Below are 20,841 nucleotides of genomic sequence, written 5' to 3'. Positions count from 1 at the left end.
GGTTTGTTCTCTCGACGACTCCTAAAGCTCGCGCCCGCCCCAGACCCCGCCCCCGACCTGTCCGCCTTGTGATGATTGGCTGCAACGAGTGGCTGAGGGGGCGGGGCCTTCGAGGGGGCGGAGCCGTTAAGGGGAGGGGGTGTGGGGTGGAGGGGGCCGTCGAGGGTCGGCGCCCTCAGCCGGGGCAGCTGCGGCCCTCCGGACCGGCCCGGACGGGGCCAGGCTGGGGGCCTCCATGGGGTCGGCGGGGGTCCTGGGCCGCCTCCTCCTGCGGGCCCTCCTTTTGCTGCTGGGCCTCCGCCAGCTGCCCCCGTCCCTCCACCTCCGGCGTTCGGAGGAGACGGCGGTGGTGGTGGTGCCCCAGAGGGTGACACCCCGAGGCCGGGCCGGGGCGGCCGACGTGCCCGGGGCGCTCTCCTACGTCCTGCCCCTGGACGGCCAGAGCCGCCTGCTCCGCCTGCGCCCCAAGAAGCTGCTGCTGGCCCCCCGCCTGCCCGTCTTCACCTACACCGATGGCGGGGCCCTGGTGCGGGACCAGCCCTTCGTCCCCGACGACTGCTACTACCATGGCTACGTCGAGGGGACCCCGGAGTCCCTGGTGGCCCTCAGCACCTGCTCGGGGGGCCTGCGGGGGATGCTGCGGGTGGGCCCGCTGGTCTACGAGATCGAGCCCCTCCCGGCCTCATCTGGCTTCGAGCACGTAGTGTCCCGTGCGGGGGACGGGGAGGGGGAGGCGGGCCCGGGGCCCCCCGGCCAGCGGTGCGGGTTGACGGGGGAGGAGATGCGACGGCAGATCTCAGAGATCGGGGGGCCGGTCGCCCCGCCGGGCCCCCCGGAGCCGCCCGACGCCCGGTGGTGGACGCACGGCCGCTTCCTGGAGCTGGCCGTGGTGGTGGACAACACGCGCTTCGACCTGTCCGGCAGGAACCAGACCCGAGTGCTGAAGCAAGTCCTGGATGTCCTCAACCTGGTGGACACCCTCTACCGGCTGCTGGATGTGCGCGTCTATCTGGTCGGCCTGGAGATCTGGACAGACGGCAACCGTGTCGACGTGACGCGTGGCATCGGGAAGGTCCTCGCCGACTTCAACGCCTGGCAGCGGACGCACCTGCTGCCGCGGTTCTCCTACGACTCCGCCCACCTGATCGTCAACCAGCCCTACGGCATCACCCTGGGCCTGGCCTACGTGAAGACCATCTGCGACAACCGCTACGCCTCCGCCGTCCAGTCCTTCTTCGACTACCGCCTGCTTAAGCTGGCCGTCGTCTTTGCCCACGAGCAGGGCCACATCTTTGGGATGACCCACGACACGGCCGGCTGCGTCTGCGAGCGGGAGAAGTGCATCATGAACGAGTTCAACGCGGACACGGATGTCTTCAGCAACTGCAGCTACGGGGAGTTCGTCGAAGCGACGAGCAAGCAGGGCCGGTGCCTGACCGACGTCCCCAGGCCCGCCGAGCTCGTCACCATCGAGCGGTGCGGGAACCGGGTGGTGGAAGGCGGGGAGGAGTGCGACTGCGGGACGGTCGGGGAATGCCGGGAGGATCCCTGCTGTCAGTTCAACTGCCGGCTGCGGCCCGGGACCACCTGCGCCGCCGGGGGATGCTGCGAGAGCTGCCAGATCCTCCCGCCGGGGCGGCTCTGCCGCCCGCGGGCCGGCGACTGCGACCTGCCCGAGTTCTGCGACGGCGTTTCGGCCCGCTGCCCCGCCGACGCCTACATGCTGGACGGCACCCCGTGCCAGGAGGACTCCCTGTGTTTCGAGAACATCTGCCACGGCCGCGACAGGCAGTGCCGGAACATCTTCGGCCCGGGGGCCAGGAGCGCCTCGCCGGGTTGCTTCCGGGCAGTGAACAGGGAGGGCGATCGGTTCGGCAACTGCGGGATGGAGAAGGGCGGCTACCTCAAGTGCGCCGAGGACCACGCCCTCTGCGGGAGGGTCCAGTGCGAAGACGTCCGGGAGATCCCCCTTTTGGAGGAGCACACCACCGTCGTCCAGACGTCCTGGAACGGCACCATCTGCTGGGGGACCGATTACCACTCGGGGCTGAACATCGTTGATGTCGGACACGTGCGGGACGGGACCATGTGCGGTCCCCGGCAGATGTGCCTGGCCAGGAAGTGCGTCGACATCTCTGCCTCCTTGAGACACGACTGTGACCCGGCCACGTGTCACGGGAGAGGGGTGTGCAACAACTACCAGCACTGCCATTGTATATACGGCTGGGGGCCCCCCCTCTGCGACGTCCGAGGTTTCGGTGGCAGCGTCGACAGCGGGCCCGCCCCGGCCCGGCCCCGGAATGATTTCTTCATCCTGCTCATCATCCTCTGCCTCTCTCTCCTCTTCCTCGTCTCCGTGGTTTTACTGTGCGTGAGGTTCAGACCCTGGTGCATGGCTAGGCTGATCCACTAGCTCCCGCCGAAAGAAAGAAGACGCCCCCCCGGGCCGAACCCTCTCACGGTCAGACCGTCCCAAGCAAGCCTTCGTTCGAAGAGGGGGGCAGACCCTCCAGGGCTTGAACGGCTGGGGTGTTTTCAGGCACCCGGACGTCCCCCCGCCCCCACCGAGAGCTGGGCTTCGCAGGTAGAGATTGAGTGTATAAATGTCATCGCGTTGTTCAGGTGGCTTTTTTTTTAAAAAAAAAAGAAACCAAAAGAAACCCCTGTGAGAGCAAATTTACTTTCTCCGATCCACCATAAATGCAAATAAAAGTTGTGTCGCCTTGAATGAATTCCATCCTCCTGCATTTGACATCTCTCTGCCCGCGCTGGAGGGGATGGCTGGTCGGCACTCGGGCCCGAAAACCGGCCCGGAGAGATTTGCCCTCTGGATCCGCCACGCTCCCTGGCCCGTCCGGAAAATGACACGATAATCCACCAATAAGCAGTGCTCTGATCGATCTGGAGCATTGGAGTCATTCGTTACGCACGCGTGGCCTGTGGAACAGCGGATGGATCCACTGGGCCCTCGCTCCCTCGGGTTAAACTTTGCGGTGCTGACAGTCCGTAGCCTTAAGAGCATCAATAGCTTTACTGTTTCCCGCCCCCCGCCCATTCCCGGGCACTCCGGCGGTGGGCGATGAGTGGAGTGGGAGGGTGAGTCTCTCTGTGGCTCTTCCTAGCTTTCTGCAGCCGGATCCGGCCTCTCAGCAGACACTTGGAATTCCCGCCATTCGACGAGGCGGCCCGCCTGCCTGCTAAGAGCTGGAGCGTCAGCTGTCTGCTTCTTGAGCTGTGGGAGCCTTGGTCGTTTCTTGAGAGGAAAAGGCCGCGTCAGTGAGAGGCCGGCGATCCGCAGATCTCTTCGCTAGCTCTGCCCTCTGTGCCACTCGGTCCGGGGTACCGGAACGCCGGGATGGCAGACCTAGGGAAATTCTGGGGAGGTCAGGCCACTGAGAAGCAGCATTGGCCTAGGGGATAGAGCCCGGGCCTGGAAGTCAGACAGGCCTGGCTTCTAATATCGGCTCCGCCATTTGTCTTTTGGATGACGCTGGGCAAGTCGCTTGTCTTCTCTGTACCTCGGCCCCCTCATCTATAATATGGGGATTAAGACTGCTCTCTGATGATCTCGTCATATCTGCCCCCAGCGCTTAGAACAGTGCCTGGCACCTAGTAAGTGCTTAACAAATACTATAATTTTATTATTATTATTATTACCTTTGAACATGACCAGACTTTCAACAATGGCCCAAATCCCCCAAATAGCCATTTCTTCCCCCGGCCTCCTGACCATTGCAAATAGCCAGGCTCTGGAAGCAAACGGCAGAGATCTAGTTGTTTGCCGAGAGGCCGGGCCGAAAGCAGTCGGAGAGAAGCGGCATGGCCTGGTGGATAGAACCCGGGCCTGGGAGTCACAAGGATCTGGATTCTAATCCTTACTCTGCCTCTCGTCTGCCGTGTGACTTTGGGCAAATCACTAATTTCTCTGTGCCTCACTTCCTTCATCTGTAAAATGGGGATTAAGACAGTGAGCTCGGTATAAGCCGGGGACTGTGTCCAACCCGATCACTTTGTCTCTACCCCAGCGCTTAGAACGGTGCCTGGCACTTAGTAAGCGCTTAACAAATACCATTATTTCAGTGCTTCTTGAGTTTAATCCTTGAGTGCTTAATCTAGCTCTGCCCCGTGTCTCCTGCGTGACCTTGGGTGAGTCACTTCATGTCTCTTTGCCTCAGTTTCCTCAGCTGTAAAATGGAGATTAAGATTGTGAGCCCCATGCAGACAGGGACTGTGTCCCACCTGATTAGCTTGTATCTATCCAAGCGCTTAATACAGTGCCTGGCACAAAGTAAGCACTTAAAATAAAAAAATAAAACAAAAATTTACCCACGTGCCCTGAGACTGAAGTGCTGTGAGGTCCAACTAGACTCTCCTCTTCCTGTCGACGGTTGGTTTTGTGGACAATTGGGTGGTCGTGCCTGAAGAGGAGATGGTTGCTTCTCAACAAAATTGATCTTTAGATACCTTGTTTTCCACCTGTTGTTATACAATCTAAGAAATGTTCTCCATTCTCTGAGGTGCTGTTCCTCTCCTTGGAATCTCTGTTTCCAGAGAAGCTTCCTCTCTGAAAAGAAACTTCAGCATTTATCCAGATTCTGCTTGGGTTACCCTTTGAAGAACAAGGAGAAGGAAGTAATGCCCTCTTCTAAGCGAAGAATGCGGGGGAGACCCGTTCCCTTCTCTCCTGTATTAAGCCTGTCCATTGCGGACAATAGTCCGGAATTTATTTCCCAGCTGCTCTTTAGTAATGCTGCTTCCGGGACTGAGAGGGCTTAGAATGTCCATATTAAGGAAGCGGGGCCCTCTACTCCCAAATGCTTTGTACAGTGCTCTGCACACAGTAAACGCGATAAAAATTGATTGATTGATTGATTGATTGATTGATCGACTGTTCTTTGACCTCAGCCAAGTCGGTTCACGACTCCAAGCTTCAGTTTCCTCATTGGTAAAATGGGGACTAAGGCTGTGAGCCCCAGGTGGGACAAGGACTGTGTCCAACCTGATTGGCTTGGATCTACCCCAGTGCTTAGTACAGTGCCTGGCATGTAGTAAGCACTTAACAAATACCGGTAAGAAAAGAAAAATGCTGGCTTTGACACAGCACAACTCAGACTACATGGGGGTGCTAAAGTCCTGATGTCATCGCAAAGCTCGTGGGGGGCAGAGAGAGGGTCTACCAACTCTGCTGTATTGTCCTCTCCCAAGTGCTTAGTACCGTGCTCTGCACACCATAAGGGCTCCATAAATACCATCGATTGAAATACGATGGATTGATCAGTTGGAGCTCCTGGTCCCTCTCTGTTGACCCTTCTCCGGGGTAGGGTAGTCTCGCTTAGGTCCAGGTATGAAGGAGTCTGCCTGGGTTTCAGAACCTTAATAATGATAATAATAATAATAATATTAATTGTGGTATTTGTTAAGCATTCACTATGTGCCAAACACTGTACTAAGCCCTGGGGTAGATACAAGGTAAAAGTCCCTGTCCCACCTAAGCCTCACGGTCTTAATCTCCATTTTACAGATGAGGTGAGTGAGGCCCAGAGAAGTAAAGTGACTCACCCAAGTTCACACAGCAGAACAGTAGTGGAGTCAGGATTAGAACCCAGGTCCTTCTGACTCCCAGGCCCCGGACTCTATCCACTAGACCACGCTGCTTCTTGCCTGGTACAGTAGTTGCAAGCATTGTACACCAAGGCGGCGTGGCTTGGTGGAAAGAGCACAGACCTGGGAGTCAGAGGACCCAGGTTCTAATTCCACCTAAGCCAAATTGCTTGCTGTGAGACCTTGGGCAAGACACTTCACTTTTCTGTGCCTTAGCTTCCCCAACTGCAAAATGGGGGTTCAGTCATCCTCCTTCCTACATAGACCCTGAGCCCCATGTCGGACAGGGATGGGACGGCGTCCGACTGATTAACCCCAGCACTTAGAACCGTGCTGACGCTGTTCCCCACAGCACCTCCGTCCATATCCGAACTTTACGTATGTATATGAATGCCATCCCCCTCTAGACTGTGAACTCGTTGTGGGCAGAGAACGTATATACCAACTCTGCTATATTGTAATAATAGTAATAATAATGATGGCATTTAAGCGCTTACTATGTGCTGAGCACTGCTCTAAGTTAAGCGCTGGGGTAGATACAAGGTGATCAGGTTGTCCCATGTGGGGCTCACAGTCTTAATCCCCATTTTACAGATGAGGTCACTGAGGCACCGAGAAGTTAAGTGACTTGCCCAAAGTCACATGGCTGACAAGTGGTGGAGCCGGGATTAGAACCTATGATCTCTCCCAAGCATTTAGTACTCTGTCTACAGTAAGTGCACAATAAATATGTGTGATTGATTGACCGAGGCATAGAAGGCACTTAACAAATATAATAATGCCTTCCTAAACAGTACAGTGCTCTGCACCCAGTAAGCATTTGACAAATGCCACTGCTTGCTTGCTTGATTCTGCTCTTTAAATCCTCCCCAGACCTCTGCCCAAGACCAGGCATTTGTTCCAGGTATCCCACACGAGGCAATTTGTTCCCGAGTGCCCAGCTATGACAAGGGGACGGATAGGGTCACCTGAAAATCGGGGTCCAAGGGGTCTATGGGAGAGACCATCTGACTGATTCTGACTCATTATCTTCAATGAGAAAGGGAATGCAAATGGACTCTGTTTTAGGGAGAACAGGCTGATTTTTTTTAATGGTATTTATTAAGCACTTACTAGGTGCCATGCACTGCACTAAGCCACAGGGTTGGATACAGTAATAATAATGTTGGCATTTGTTAAGCGCTTACTATGTGCAGAGCACTGTTTTAAGTGCTGGGGTAGACACAAGGGAATCAGGTTGTCCCACGTGGGGCTCACAGTCTTAATCCCCATTTTACAGATGAGGTAACTGAGGCACAGAGAAGTTAAGTGACTTGCCAGGTCCCTCATGGGGCTCATAGCCTTAATCTCCATTTCACGGATTTTATGGATTTTACGGATGAGGGACTGAGGTACGGAGAAGTGAAGTGCCCTGCCCAAGGTCACACAGCTCTAAAGTGGTGGAGCCGGTATTAGAACCCAGGCCCCGGGCTCTATCCACTAGGCCATGCTGCTTCTCATTCATTTGAGAATGAATATGATTTTCTGGATAATGAAAGCTCTGTGTTAGAGGAGAACATTTCAATAACATGTTCTGTTTCTTCAATGGTATTTTTCAGTGGTGTTTATTAAGCGCTTACTATGCGCCAGGCACTGTACTAAGTGCTGCGGTAGATGCAGTCTTGTCAAATGGAACACAGTCCATCTCCCACATGGGGCTCACCATCTTAGTCCTCATTTTACAGATGAGGTCACTTAGGCACAGAGAAGAGAAGTGATTTACCCAAGGTCACACAGCAGACCTGGGATTAGAACCCAGGTCCTCTGATTCCCCAGCCCATGCTCCTTCCACTGGCAACGCTGGTTCTCAGAGAAGGGAGGATGGCCCTGTGGCTCCAAAGAGCCTTAGTTTGCTTTGAAGCCCGAGGCTACCTGTCCCCGCGATCTATTTGACAGACTGTTTAGTTCATTGTTTACTTTCTTCTCTCTCACTGTATGGTTAGTCAGGGAGCTGTCTCGGTAATACAATTCTGTAGCAGTATTTAGCTCGGGGCTACCAGAATAGCCTTTCTTTCGGTTACATAGTCATTCAATCAATCAATATTTATTGAATGCTTACTGTGTGCAGAGCACTCTACTAAGTGGTTGTCTATCCTCGCTATTGGCTTTAAGGCTCTCCATCGCATTGCCCTCTCCTACCTCTCTCACTTCTCTCCTTCTACAACCCAGCCCTCCCACTTTGTCCCTCTGGTGCTGACCTTCTCACTGGGCCTCCTTCTCGCCCGTCTCGCCCCCGACCCCTTAGCCCACGTCCTGCCTCTGGCCTGGAATGCCCTCCCTCCTCCAATCCGACTGTCACCCTCCCCTTCCAAGCCTTATTGAAGGCCCATCTCCTCCAAGAGGCCTTCCCGGACTGAGTCCCACTTTTTCTCATCTCCCACTCCCTTCTGCGGCACTCTGACTTGCTCTCTTTGCTCTCCTTCTCCTCTTTCCTCTCCTCCCCACCTTTCGCAGCCCCACAGCAATTATGTATGTATCTGTAATTTTATTTATTTGTATTGATGTCTGTCTCCCCCTCTCTAGACTGTGAGTTTGTTGTAGGCGGGGAATGTCACTGTTTATTGTTGTACTCTACTTTCCCAAGCACTTAGTACAGTACTCTGCACACACTAAGCACTTAATAAATACAAATGAATGAATAAATGTTTGGGAGAGTACAGTGCAACAATAAAAAGACACAGTCCCTGTCCACAGCAAACTTACAGTCTGGGGGTGGGGAGTGGGAGAGGGGTGGAGACAGACACGAATACAAATAAATAAAATTACAGCTATGTACATAAGTGTTATACTTCATATACATAGTGCTATACTTCACTCTGCTGCTCGGATCATTTTTCTAATTTTTCGAAAGTCAACATCGGCCCACTCCTCGAGAACCTCCAGTGGTTGCTCATCCACTTTGGCATCAAACAGAAACTCCTTACTGTCGCTTTGCAATCAGCTCGCGCCCTTTTATATTACCTCGCTGATCTACTCCGACCCAGCCCACACGCTTTACTCCTCGAGCGCCATTTTGCTAAGGGTACCTTGATCTCATCTATCTCGCCGCTGACCCTTTGCCCATGTCCTTCTTCTGATCCAAACCCCTCCAAATACGACAGACCATCACTTTCCCCACCTTCAAAGCCTTGTTAAAATCATTTCTCCTCTAAGAGGCCTTTCCTAATTAAGCCCTCTTTTCCCCTACGCCCTCTCCCTTCTGTTTCACCCACACATCTTTTAGGCAATTGATATTCAGGCCTCCCTCAGTCCCACAGCACTTGTGCCCATATCCCTAATTTATTTATTTATAGTAATGTCTTTCTTTCCCTTTAGACTATAAACTCCTTGTGGGCAGGGAACGTGTCTACCGACTCTTTTGTACTGTACTCTGCCAGGCGCTCAGTACAGTGTTCTGCCTACATTCATTGACTCAATAGTATTTATTGAGCGCTTACTATGTGCAAAGCACTGTACTAAGTGCTTGGAATGTACAATTTGGCAACAGATAGAGACAATCCCTGCCCAATGACGGGCTCACAGTCTAATCGGGGGAGACAGACAGCAAGGGTCAGCATTCAAGAAATACCATTGCTTGATGGAGGGATGAAGTGTTATATTTCTCCTCCTTCTTTACCCTCTCTCATCTACTTCAAATGAATCCATGGGAAGTTACTGATGGCCAACTGTGTACTGAGCATTGTCCTAAGTGCTTGGGAAAGGAAGATGCAATAGAGTTGGTAGATGTAATCCCCAGCCCACAAGGAAATTACAATCTACTCTTCCTTTTTCTCCTCTCCCTCTTTTCCATTCATTCTTTTTCACTTCTTTCCCTCGTCCCCTCTTTTCTTTCCTTTTCCTCTTTTGTTCATCTCCTCTCTTTTCTTCCCTGTGACTCCCCTCTTTTTTACCTCCCTAACTTCTCCCTTTTGTCAAATCTCTCTTTCCTCATTCCTCATAGAATAATAAACACATTCCCTGCCCACAACAAGCTTACAGTCTGGGAGGCAGGAGATAGATAGACATTGAGAAGCAGAGAGGCTCAGTGGAAAGAGCCTGAGCTTGGGAGTCAGAGGTCATGGGTTCAAATCCCTGCTCTGCCACTTGTCAGCTGTGTGACTGTGGGCCAGTCACTTCACTTCTCTGTGCCTCAGTTACCTCATCTGTTAAATGGGGATTAAGACTGTGAGCCTCACGTGGGACAGCCTGATGACCCTGTATCTACCCCAGTGCTTAGAACAGTGCTCTGCACATAGTAAGCGCTTAACCAATACCAACATTTCTATATATGATTTATTTCTCTATTCATTTTATTAATGACGTGTATATATCTACGATTCTATTTATCTATTTTGATGGTATCGATGCCTGTCAACTTGTCTGTCTCCCCCTTTTAGACTGTGAGCCCGTAGTTGGGCAGAGATTATCTCTATCCGTTGCCGAATTGTACATTCCAAGCGCTCAGTACAGTGCTCTGCACACGGTAAGCACTCAATCAATACAATTAAAGGAATGAATGAACAAAGGGAACAAGTCAGGGCGACACAGAAGGGAGTGGGAGAAGAGGAAAGGGGGGGCTCAGTCAGGGAAGGCCTCTTGGAGGCACACAACAAGCACTTAACCAATACCATAAAAAAAAAAAAATAGGGAATGTCTTGTACCAGGCCGACCTTCCATTTCCCTGGCCCAGGGCGTGTGCGTTTCATTCATTTTTTAAATTAATTTACTTAGTTTGACCGCCTTCAGCTCAAGAAAGTTATGAAGACAATAATTATTTTTCTGACACTTATTAAGCGTTCGCCATCTGCTAAGCAGATACAGTCCCTGCTCCTCCCGGGGCTCCCGAGCTACCTTATTCCCATTGCACAGATGAGGCCACGGAGCCTCAGAGAGGTGACCCGACTTGCTCAAGGTCTCACTGCAGGCCAGTGGTCGAACCTGGGAGCGGAGGACCTGGGTCCCACTTCCGGCTCTTCCACTTGTCTGCTGTGTGTCCTCAGGCGAGTCACTTCACTTCTCTGGGCCTCAAATGGGGATGAAGACGGGGAGCCCCAAGGGGACACGGACCGTAAGCAACGTCGTTAGCTGGCATCCACGCCAGCGCTCAGCGCCCCCATGGTCCCGCCTCTCCTGCGCTCCGGGCGGGCGAGGACTACAACTCCCAGAATGCACGGGCGGCTCCCCTCTCCCCCTTCCGTCCGGCCAGCGGGGCGGCCAGGAGAGGACTACAACTCCCAGAATGCAGCGGGGCCCTCCTTCTCCCTTGCCCGCGGCCTCTTCCGCTCGCCGGGAGCCGGTCCTTGCCAGGCGCTCGGTGGGGCGGCGGGGCGGCGGGGCGGCGGCAGCATGAATGGCCGAGTGGACTACCTGCTGACGGAAGAGGAGATCCACCTCACCCGGGGGCCCGCAGGTCCGCGGCGGGGGAAGGGTGGGATGGAGCGTGGAGGATGGAAGGGGAGGGGGACGGGGAGGGGGGCGGGGAGGGGGGCGGCGGGCTCCTCTCTCGTCTCTCTCCTGTCTCTCCCCGCCCCTGCAGAGGTCACATCCATCCCTGCTGCCCCCCTTTATCCTCCTTTACTTAATAATAACGATGCTCTCCGGCCCTTCGCTCAGTCGCATTTTATCGAGCGCTGACCGGGTGCAGAGCACTGTGCCGAGCGCTTGGAGCGTACACTTCGGCTACAGAGATGAGCCCTACTCAACGACGGGCTTGTTAAAGGCTTACTAATGCCCGTCCAAGGGCAGGGACCGTCTCTGTTACCGATTTGTACAATCCAAGCGCTTAGTACAGTGCTCTGCGCATAGTAAGCGCCCAATAAATACTATTGAATGAATAATAATAATAACGTTGGTATTTATTAAGCGCTTACTACGTGCAGAGCACCGATCTAAGCGCTGGGGGAGATTCAGGGTCATCAGGTTGTCCCACGTGAGGCTCCCAGTTAATCCCCATTTTCCAGATGAGGGAACTGAGGCACGGAGAAGTGACTCGCCCACGGTCACACAGCTGACCAGCGGCAGAATCGGAATTCGCACCCATGACCTCCGACTCCCAAGCCCGGCTCTTTCCACTAAGCCACTAGGTGCCGAGCCCTCTCCTCGGCGCTGGGGGAGGTACAAGGTCATGGGGTTGACCCACCTGGGGCTCACGGCCTTCGTCCCCATTTGACAGATGAAGGAACTGAGGCCCAGGGAAGTGAAGCGGCTTGCCCAAGGTCACACGGCAGATAAGCGGCGGGGGCGGAATTAGAACCCACGTCCTCTGACTCCCAAGCCCGTGCCCTTTCCACGAAGCCCCGCTCTTCTCTATTTATTTCATTATCTGATACGATCTGTTCAGTGCCAACAATGTGCCAGCCACTCGACTGAGTGCCGGACTATAGAATCATAATAATAACTCCGGTATTTGTTCAGTGCCTACTATGTGCCAGGCACTGTGCTAAGCGCCAGGGTGGATACTGGCAAATGGGGTTGGACACAGCCCCCGTCCCGCGTGGGGCTCACAGTCTCAACCCCCGTTTTACAGAGGAGGGAACTGAGGCTCAGAGAAGTGAAGCGGCTTGCCCAAGGTCACCCGGCAGACAAGGGGCGGAGCCGGGATTGGAACCCAGGACCTTCTGACCGCCAGGCCCGGGCTCCGTCCACTAGGCCATGCTCCATTCAAGGGTGGACGCTCAGTCCTTGTCCCTCGTGGAGCTCACCGTCTTAATCCCCACTGTACAGATGCGGGAACTGAGGCCGGAGAACTTTTTTTATGGCATTTGTTAAGCGCTCAGCAGGTGCCAGGCACCGTACCAAACTTGGGCAGATCCAAGCTAATCAGGTAGGACACAGTCCATGTCCCACGTGGGGCTCAAAGTCTTCATCCCCATTTTACAAGTGAGGGAATTTAGGCCCAGAAAACTTTTTTGTGTGGCTTTTATTAAGGGCTTGCCATTTGCCAGGCACCGTACTAAGCACTGGGGTAGATATGAGGTAATCAAGTTGGATGTGGTCCCTGTCCGTGGCATAGTGGATAGAGCTTGGATCTTGGAGTCAGAAGGTCATGGGTTCTAATCCAGTCCACCCTTGTCTGCTGTGTGACCCTGGGTGAGTCACTTAACTCCTACCTGCCTCAGTGGGTTCACGCTCTTAATCTCCATTTTATAGATGACTGAGGAAAAGAGAGTTTCTTTTTCCACAGTCTTCCAGCACTCTGCAGGCATTCTATTAGTCACTGGAGTAGATACAAGATAATCAGGTTGGGCATAGTCTCTATCCCAAGTGGGGCTCACAGAGGTTTACTGAGCGCTTACTGTGTGCAGAGCACTGGCCCAAGCGCTTGGGAATACAACAGACGTATTCCCTGCCCACCGCCAGTTTACCGAATGGCCGAACCTTTTTCTATTATTATTTTTTGTTGTTTTTGAAATCACCAGTCACCCTTGGAGTTAGAGGTTCGGATATCATCTGTCCTCTGGAAATATAATAATAATAATAGTGATAATTAGGGTATTAAGCACTTCTTTTGGGCCAAGCACTGTTGTAAGCACCGGGGTAGATACAAGGTAATCAGTTTTCCCACATGCGGCTCACAGTCTTAATCCCTATTTTACAGAGGAGGTGACTGAGAAGCGAAACGACTTGCCCAAGGTCACAGCAGACAAGGGGCGGAGCCGGGATTAGAACCCGCGTCCTCCGATTCCCAAGCCCGTGTCCTTGCCACTAGGCCACGCTGCTGCTCACGCAGTAAGGGCTCAGATAACAGTGATTGATCAGATTGTCTCCTACCTCCTTTCCTTTAGGCCCTCACTTCATTTTCTCCTGCAGTGGGGAAAGCAAACAGACAAAAATAAAGATTGTGGACGGGGTTACCCAAGGATCAGAGCGTGGGTTGTGTCCTTGAAAACACGGCCCGTGTCGGAAGACAGAACCGGTTTCCAGCCTTACCCTGGTTAGGTATATGCCCTTCTCCTCCCTGTAATTTAGTTCCCGTCTCCCCCGCTACACCGTAAACTCCTTGAAGTGAAATGTACTCTCCCAAGTGTTTAGTACAGGGCTCCACAGATGGGGTGAATACTCCGGTTGCTGGTGAGGGTATGATTTCATCATTTTAATTTTTTCCAGTTGAAAGAAATGTGTGGCTGTGTTTTGTGTACTTTCCTTACCTCACCGTTTGGGCTCATGGAGAGATTCTGGCACCTTTCTCAGTGGACGTGACGCTGAATTTTTTTCTGAGCGTGCATGCGTGTTCTCCTCTGTGGTCAGCAAACCTGCAGAGAAGCAGCACAGCGTAGTGGCTCGAGCATGGGTCTGGGAGTTAGAAGGTCACGGGTTCTAATCTAGGCTCCGTCCCTTGTCTGTTGGGTGACCTTGGGCAAGTCACTTCACTTCTCCGCACCTCCGTTCCCTCATCTATAAAATGGGGATTGAGACTGTGAGCCCCAGGTGGGACAGGGACTGTGTCCAACTCTATTGCCTTGAATGCACCCCAGCACTTAGTATGGTGCCTGGCTCGTAGTAAGCGCTTAACAAATATCATTATTATTATTATTATTATTAATGGGGAATCCCCTGATCATTCTGTGCCATCTCATTTTGGCTGGTCCAGTAAATCTGGAATTAGATGGGGAAAGGGCGGGAAGGAGATAGTGGAGATATAGAAATCAGGTGATAGAAGCCTTAATTGGGCTTTTTTTTGTGGTATTTGTTAAATGCTTAGTATGTGCCAGGCACCGTACTAAGCACTGGGCTAGATACAGGCTAATCAGAGACACAGCGTGGCTTAGTGGAAAGAGCACGGGCTTGGAAGTCAGAGGACCTGGGTTCTAATCCTGGCTCCGCCAGCTGTCTGCTGTGTGATCTTGGGCAAGCCACGCCACTTCTCTGTGCCTCAGTTACCTCACCCGTAAAATGGGGATTGAGACCGTGAGCCCCACGGGGGATATCTGATTACCTTGTATCTACCCCAGCGCTTAGACCAGTGCTCGGCACAGAGTAAGCACTTAACAAATACCATCGTTATTATTATTGTTATTATTATTAATCGGGTCGGAGCCAGTCGCTATCCCAACTGGGGCTTACAGTCGCAATCCCCCTTTTCCAGATGAGGGAATGGAGGCCCTGAGAAGCGAAGTGACTTTCCCAGGCCAGGAGACAGATGGCAGAACTGGGATTAGGACCCAGAGTGTCCTGACTCCCAGGCCTTGCTCTATCCACTAGGCCACGCTGCTTCCCTGTGCCTTCTGTTCTCATCACACCTGCCGGAAGTTAAAACAATGATAAAAAGGGTCCCTGGGGCCCTAGTGGCGTGGGGGCTTTGGCTACACGAATAAAAGACCACTCATATAAATATATATATATGGGTGGTTTTTTTATGGTACTTGTTGAGTGCTTACTATGTGTCAAGCACTGGTCTAAACGCTGGGGTAGATATGGGCTGATCAAGTAAGACACAGCCCCTCTCCCATATGAGGCTCCCATTGTAAGTAGGAGGGAGAACAGCTGGCGAACCCCCATTCTGCAGCAGAGGAAACCGAGCACAGAGAAGTTAAATGACTTTCCAAGGTCCCACGGCAGGTAAATGGCGGAGTCGGGATTAGAACCCGGATTGTCGTGGCCCGTGCTCTTATCCGCCAGGCTACGCCGCTTACTCATTTCAGTCTCCTCAGAAGCTGGCTACTTTCATCCGTACCATTCAAGTGACGGGGCCCCGCAGAACGACTCAGGTTCCAAATTAAATTTGGTAGGAGATAAATGGCGTTACTCCATGGTAATCGGACCCTAGTCGCGGAACGAGTGACGGCGGGCAGGAGAGTCTCCCCTCCCTCCATCCAGCTTCGTTCCAACAGCTTCAACCTTGTTCTAGGTCACTTGAGTTAAGACAGGCTCCAAGGGAACATGAGTGAATAATTTAACTTTTGATGGTTTCACCTGAGGGATTTTTTTTGTTGTTCTTCTCAGAAATTTTCTAGTGCGCTTAAGTGCATCTGCTCCCAGGCGTTTCCCGTATTATCTCGCAATGATTGACTGATTGTGTGACCTGAAGAATTTACAACCTGGAAAAGGGCACCGAGTCGGGGATTGGGTCTCACCCGATTAGCTTGTATCTACCCCAGAGCTCGGAACCGCGCTCGGCACATAGTAAGCGCTTAACCAGTACCATGACTCTAATAATTATTAATAAAAAGGGCAGGGTGACATGGGAACTTCTTTGGGGATGGGTTCCCAAGGGAACATGGGTAGACTAACAGTCCCATTTTTAGCTTCTTTATTTTCTCTTTGACGGTAAAACAGTCTTGCCTAAACTTTAGCCACTATCTGGATCTTTGATCAAATAATAATAACCGTGGTATTTGTTCGGCACTTAAGCGCTGGGGTAGAGACAAGAGAACCAGAAGGGAGCGCAGATATTACATTCCCCGTTTTGCAGACGAGGAGTGTAAGCCCAGAGTGGTGAAGCGACTTCCCCGAGGTCACCCAGCAGGTAACGGCGGCGTTGGGATTAGAACCCAGGTCGTCCGACTCCCAGACCCGGGCTCTTTCCACTAGGCCATGCTGCTTCATGCCAACACCCTTCTCCTTGCAGCGGGAGACCAGCGTGGCAGTTCATCCTTTTCCCCCATTTTTCCTTTTCATTTGGAAGGGAGGGCGAAATTTCCGTGTCAGATGGATCTAACTGCATTATTGCAGGAAGCCGGTCATGGAGTAGCCAAAGAGGGGTGAGGCCGGGTCTAGAATGGGAAGGGGTCTGGCCTAGAGGAGAGAGCCCGGGGCCTGGAGATCAGAAGGACCTGGGTTCTAAACTCGGCTCCGGCACGTCTGCTGTGTGACCTTGGGCAAGGCACTTTACCTCTCTGGGCCACAGTTCTCTCCACTGTAAAATAGGGATTCGATCCCTGTTCTCCCTCCTACTTAGACTGGGCGCCCCCTGTGGGGACTGTATCCAACCCGATCACAAATCTCCCCCAGTGCTTAGAACAGTGCTTGGCACTTAGTGCATGCTTAACAGATACCAATCTTATTAGCTAGGATTTTTCTTGATCGAATCACTAGCCTATTTGGCTATCTACTATTTCATACGGCACCTCCTCCTTGGTACCTAAATCAGTGTCTTTTGCTTTGAAAAAGGTAGTCACTCATGCCTTGACGAACAATGGCGGCTTTTGCTAAGTGCCCACCGTAGGCCAAGCACTGTACTAAGCGCTGGTGAAGGTACAGGGTAATCTTGTCGGAGATGGTCTCTTTCCCACGTGGGGCTCGCACCCCAAGCAGGAGGACGGGCGGGTATTGAATCCCTGTTTGGCGGACGAGGGAATCAAGGCCCAGAAGAAGTAAAGTGACTCGCCCAGCGTCACGCAGCGGGCAAGTGGCAGAGCCAGGATTAGAACCCAGGCCCGACTAGGCCGGGGCTTGCCTGAAGGAACTGTGAAAGGGCACCGATTCTGAATATTTGGCCAAGAGGGCGGGAGGAAAAATAGGTCGTAGCAGTGTTTGTTGGAGCTGATACCCTTCTGATGGGAAACCTCATGAAAAGATTCTGTGGCTTGTTAGCAGTAGATCTCGGGCCTCCCCACTGTCACGCTTGGCGGACCGAAACTTAAACCCCAGCTGCCTGCCGGGAAGTCACCGGGACGATGATAATGTTGGCGTTTGTTCAGCGCTCACCACCTGCCAAACGCTGTTCTGAGCGTTGGGGTAGACACCGGGTAATCAGGTCAGGCACAGCTCCCGTCCCATAAGGGGCTCTCAGTCTTCATCCCCCTTTTCTGGATGAGGGAACTGAGGCTCGCAGTAGTGAAGTGACTTGCCCGAGGTCACGTGGCAGCCGGGTGGCAGGGCCGGAATTAGAATCCACGTCCTCTGATGTGTAGACGTGGGCTCTTTCCACTAGGCCACGAACCCCTGACATCTGATCTGTCTGCCTCTGCTGGTGCCGCTGGCTCAGGCCGGGGGCTCGGAACCCCTGCTCTCTGCCAGCCCAGCGGCTGGCCTTACTGTCGACCTCGATGCAGCCTTGGGCAGGGTTGAAGCTATGGTGGCAAGAGCCGGGGGCTTTAAGGACTTTAAGGTGGGCAGAATGGAAAAGTGGGGGATCTCCTCCCTGCTTGTTGGCTTCGGTTCCGGGCCAGGGAAATTTGTCTCATTTGAAGCAATGCGGTCTAATGGGTAGAGCCTAGGCCCGAAAGGCGGAGGGACCTGGGTTCTCATCCCGGCTCCACCGCTTGTCTGCTGGGATACCTTGGGGAGGTCACTTTGTTTCTTCTGGGCCTCGGTTACCTCATCTGGAAAATGGGATTAATTAAGGCTGTGAACCCCATATGGGACAGGGACTGTGTCCAACTGGATTAACTGGTATCTACCCCAGTGCTTAGTACAGTGCCTGGCACATTGAAAACACAACAAATTCCATTAAAAAAAAAAAAAGAAAGATTTCCAAGCAAGAAGATTTGAGTTTCTAGCCCAGAGTTGTAAGAGACAGGATAATCTTGCAAACACTGGATACTGGACAATGCAGGCTCGGCGTGACACCTAAGAAAGGAAGCATTTTGCAGATGAAATGAACAGAACTGAGATGGTCAGGGCTGTTTTCCCAGGGCTCAGGATCTGGGTTCTAATCCCAGCTCCACCACTGGTTAGCTGTGTCACCTTGGGAAAGTTGCTTCACTTCTCTGGGCCTCAGTTCCCTCATCTGAAAAAGGGGGATTAAGACTGTGAGCCCCATGTGAGACAGGGACTGTGTCCAGCCTGGGTGCCTGGTATCTACCCCAATGCTTAGTACAGTGCCTGACACTTAGTAAGCTTTTAACAAATACCATTTTTTGTTGTTTATTTTTTTTTAAAGAAAACCCTCCAAGGGGGATGGTCCCAACCAATCCCTGCCTTCTCCCCTGCACTTTCCGTAACTTTCCTTCTCAGCTAATACCGCCAAGGGGATAAAAATAACCCTGGCTGGGTCATGAGGGGAACCCGTATTTGGAGTCGGTATGTGTTTGTGCTCTGGGGAGGTGACAGAGTTGCCCGTTGGCCCGGGCTGGGGTGGGGTGGACTCCATGCTTGGCAGAAGTGCCCTACCCATTGGGCCACACTGCTTCAGTTTCTTTCCTTCCCACCTTCTGTTTTCTCCAACTCATTAGTCCTTTCTTACCTGAAGGTGCCTATCTAAACTTTCAGCTGACTGCGGGCCGGGACCGTGCCTTCCAACTCTGTGGGATTGGACTGTCCCAAGTGCTTAGTACAGTGCTCTGCGCACAATAAGCCCTCACTGATTGATTTCTGTTAATGTCCGTCTCCCCCTCTAGAGCGTCAGGTCACTGTAGGGAGGGAGCGGGGTTACCAACTCTCCTCGCCCGACAGTAAGTGCTCAGTAAATACCGTTGATTGATTGATGCTGGGTGTGTGTGTCAGGAGGTGTGTTGAGCTTCAGTTTTTTGGGATTTTTTGTGGTATTAAGCACTTAATATGTTCCAGGCACTGTACTAAGCGCTGGGGTAGATACAGGCTAATCAGGTTGGTTACAGTCCCTGTCCCGATCCCCATTTTACAGATGAGGTCCCTGAGGCCCAGAGAAGTGTAGCGACTTGCCCGAGGTCCCCCAACAAACAAGCGGTGGAGCCGGAACTAGAACCCAGGTCCTTTTGACTCCCAGGCCCGGGCTCTATCAGCTGGGCCACACTGCCTCAGTTTCCTTTCTTCCCACCATTTGGACCCATATCTTGTCCATCCCTGAGGATTCTCTGAGTCAGACATCACCCCGACTTTCCTGGTCCCGTCCCTGGGGATAAAAGCCCCCCAAGGGGGCTGTGGGGTAGGGGGCAGGCGGGGATGCTGAGCGCCTCTCTTGGCTTGTCTGCTGTGACCTTGGGCAAGTCTCTTCACTCCTCTGGACCTCAGTTACCTCATCTTTAAAATGGGGTTTAAAACTGGGAACCCAGTCTGTGACAGGAACTGTGTCCAACCGATTATCTTGTCTCTACCCCAGTGCTTAGAATAGTGCCTGGCACGTAGTAAGTGCGTAACAAACACCATCATTTTCAATTATGATTATTATTATCGACATTATTATCGGCGGTAATAATCAGTCCACTCTTCGGGTCTGACCCAATAGGTCCTCCACTCTTAGGGGCACTGCAGGTCATGGGTTCTAATCGCGCTCTGCCGCTAGTCAGCTGGGTGACCTTGGGCAAGTCACTTAACTTCTGTGCCTCAGTTACCTCATCTGTCAAATGGGGATTAAAACTGTGAGCCCCACGTGGGACAAACTGATCACCTTGTATCCCCCAGTGCTTAGAACAGTGCTTTGCACATAGTAAGCGCTTAACAAATACCACAATTTATTTATTATCGGCATTATTATCAACAGTAATAATCAGTCCACTCTTCAGGTCTGACCCGATAGGTCCTCCACTCTTAGGGGCACTGCCCACGATGGGTATGGAAGGGGTGGGGATGGGGGGAGGGAGCAGAGAATGTCGTGAATGGGGTCACCGCTGGTTAAGATAACCCCTGCGATCAGGAACCCCCCAGTCACCCGTCAGGGGAGCGACTTTCTAAGCTCGTTGCGGGCAGAGGAGGTGTCTGTTTCTTGTTGTGCCGTACTCTCCCAAGTGCTTTAGTACAGTCCTCTGCACGCAGTAAGCGCTCAGTAGATAGGATCAAATGAATGACTCTGGCCAGCAAAGTTTGGCGTTGGACCTTCTGTCCTGTCAAGCTGTGAACGCCTCCATAACCATGGGAGCCAGGGCCAGGGGGGAAAGGAAGAGCCCACGAGAAGCAGTGTGGTGTAGCGGACAGAGCCTGGGCCTGGGAGTCAGAGGAGCTGGGTTCTCGTCCCGCCTCCTCCACCTGTCTGCTGGGCGACTTCGGACAAGTCCCTTCACTTCCCTGGGCCTCTGTCCCCTCATCTGCAGAATGGAGATTAAACCTGAGAGCCCCGCATTGGCACAGGGACCGTGTCCAACCTGATTAAGCTTCTATCAACCCCGGCGCTTAGTATAGTGCCTGGCCCATAGGAAGCACTCAATAAATGCCCTAAAACCCCCCAGCTCACCTCCCCCTAATGCCTTAAATGCCCCATCTCCTCCACAGTCTACGTAGGAGGGAGAACAGGGATCGAATCCCCATTTTACAGTGGAGGGAACTGAGGCACAGAGAAGTAAAGTGACTTGCCCAAGGTCACACAGCAGACAAGTGGCAGAGCCAGGATTTGAGCCTGTGACCTTCTGACTCCCTGGCCCGTGCTCT

General features: G+C 52.8%; 2 protein-coding genes across 3 annotated transcripts in view; both read left to right on the top strand.

The window, feature by feature from the left end:
- Positions 1-142: 142 nt before the first annotated feature.
- Positions 143-2,732, top strand: LOC100085871 (disintegrin and metalloproteinase domain-containing protein 20-like). Its single transcript, XM_029052146.2, has one exon. It carries the CDS (start codon positions 236-238, stop codon positions 2,411-2,413), a length of 2,178 nt encoding a protein of 725 aa, XP_028907979.1. The 5' UTR covers positions 143-235; the 3' UTR covers positions 2,414-2,732.
- Positions 2,733-10,889: 8,157 nt separating this feature from the next.
- The window catches only part of LOC100083057 (synaptojanin 2 binding protein), a 32,330-nt gene continuing 22,378 nt past the window's right edge, over positions 10,890-20,841 (top strand). Inside the window, exon 1 of one of the 2 annotated variants that reach the window (XM_029076449.2) lies at positions 10,890-11,029. In XM_029076449.2, the coding sequence (XP_028932282.1) occupies positions 10,966-11,029 (64 nt within the window). In that variant the 5' untranslated portion in view covers positions 10,890-10,965. The remainder of the gene's footprint in view (positions 11,030-20,841) is intronic. The other variant, XM_029076440.2, reaches the window with a different exon arrangement.

Source organism: Ornithorhynchus anatinus, chromosome 1 (assembly GCF_004115215.2).
Source record: "Ornithorhynchus anatinus isolate Pmale09 chromosome 1, mOrnAna1.pri.v4, whole genome shotgun sequence".
Taxonomy (NCBI): Eukaryota; Metazoa; Chordata; class Mammalia; order Monotremata; family Ornithorhynchidae; genus Ornithorhynchus; species Ornithorhynchus anatinus.
Note: the sequence above shows the minus strand (reverse complement) of the source record. Positions and strands in the feature narration are given on the sequence as shown.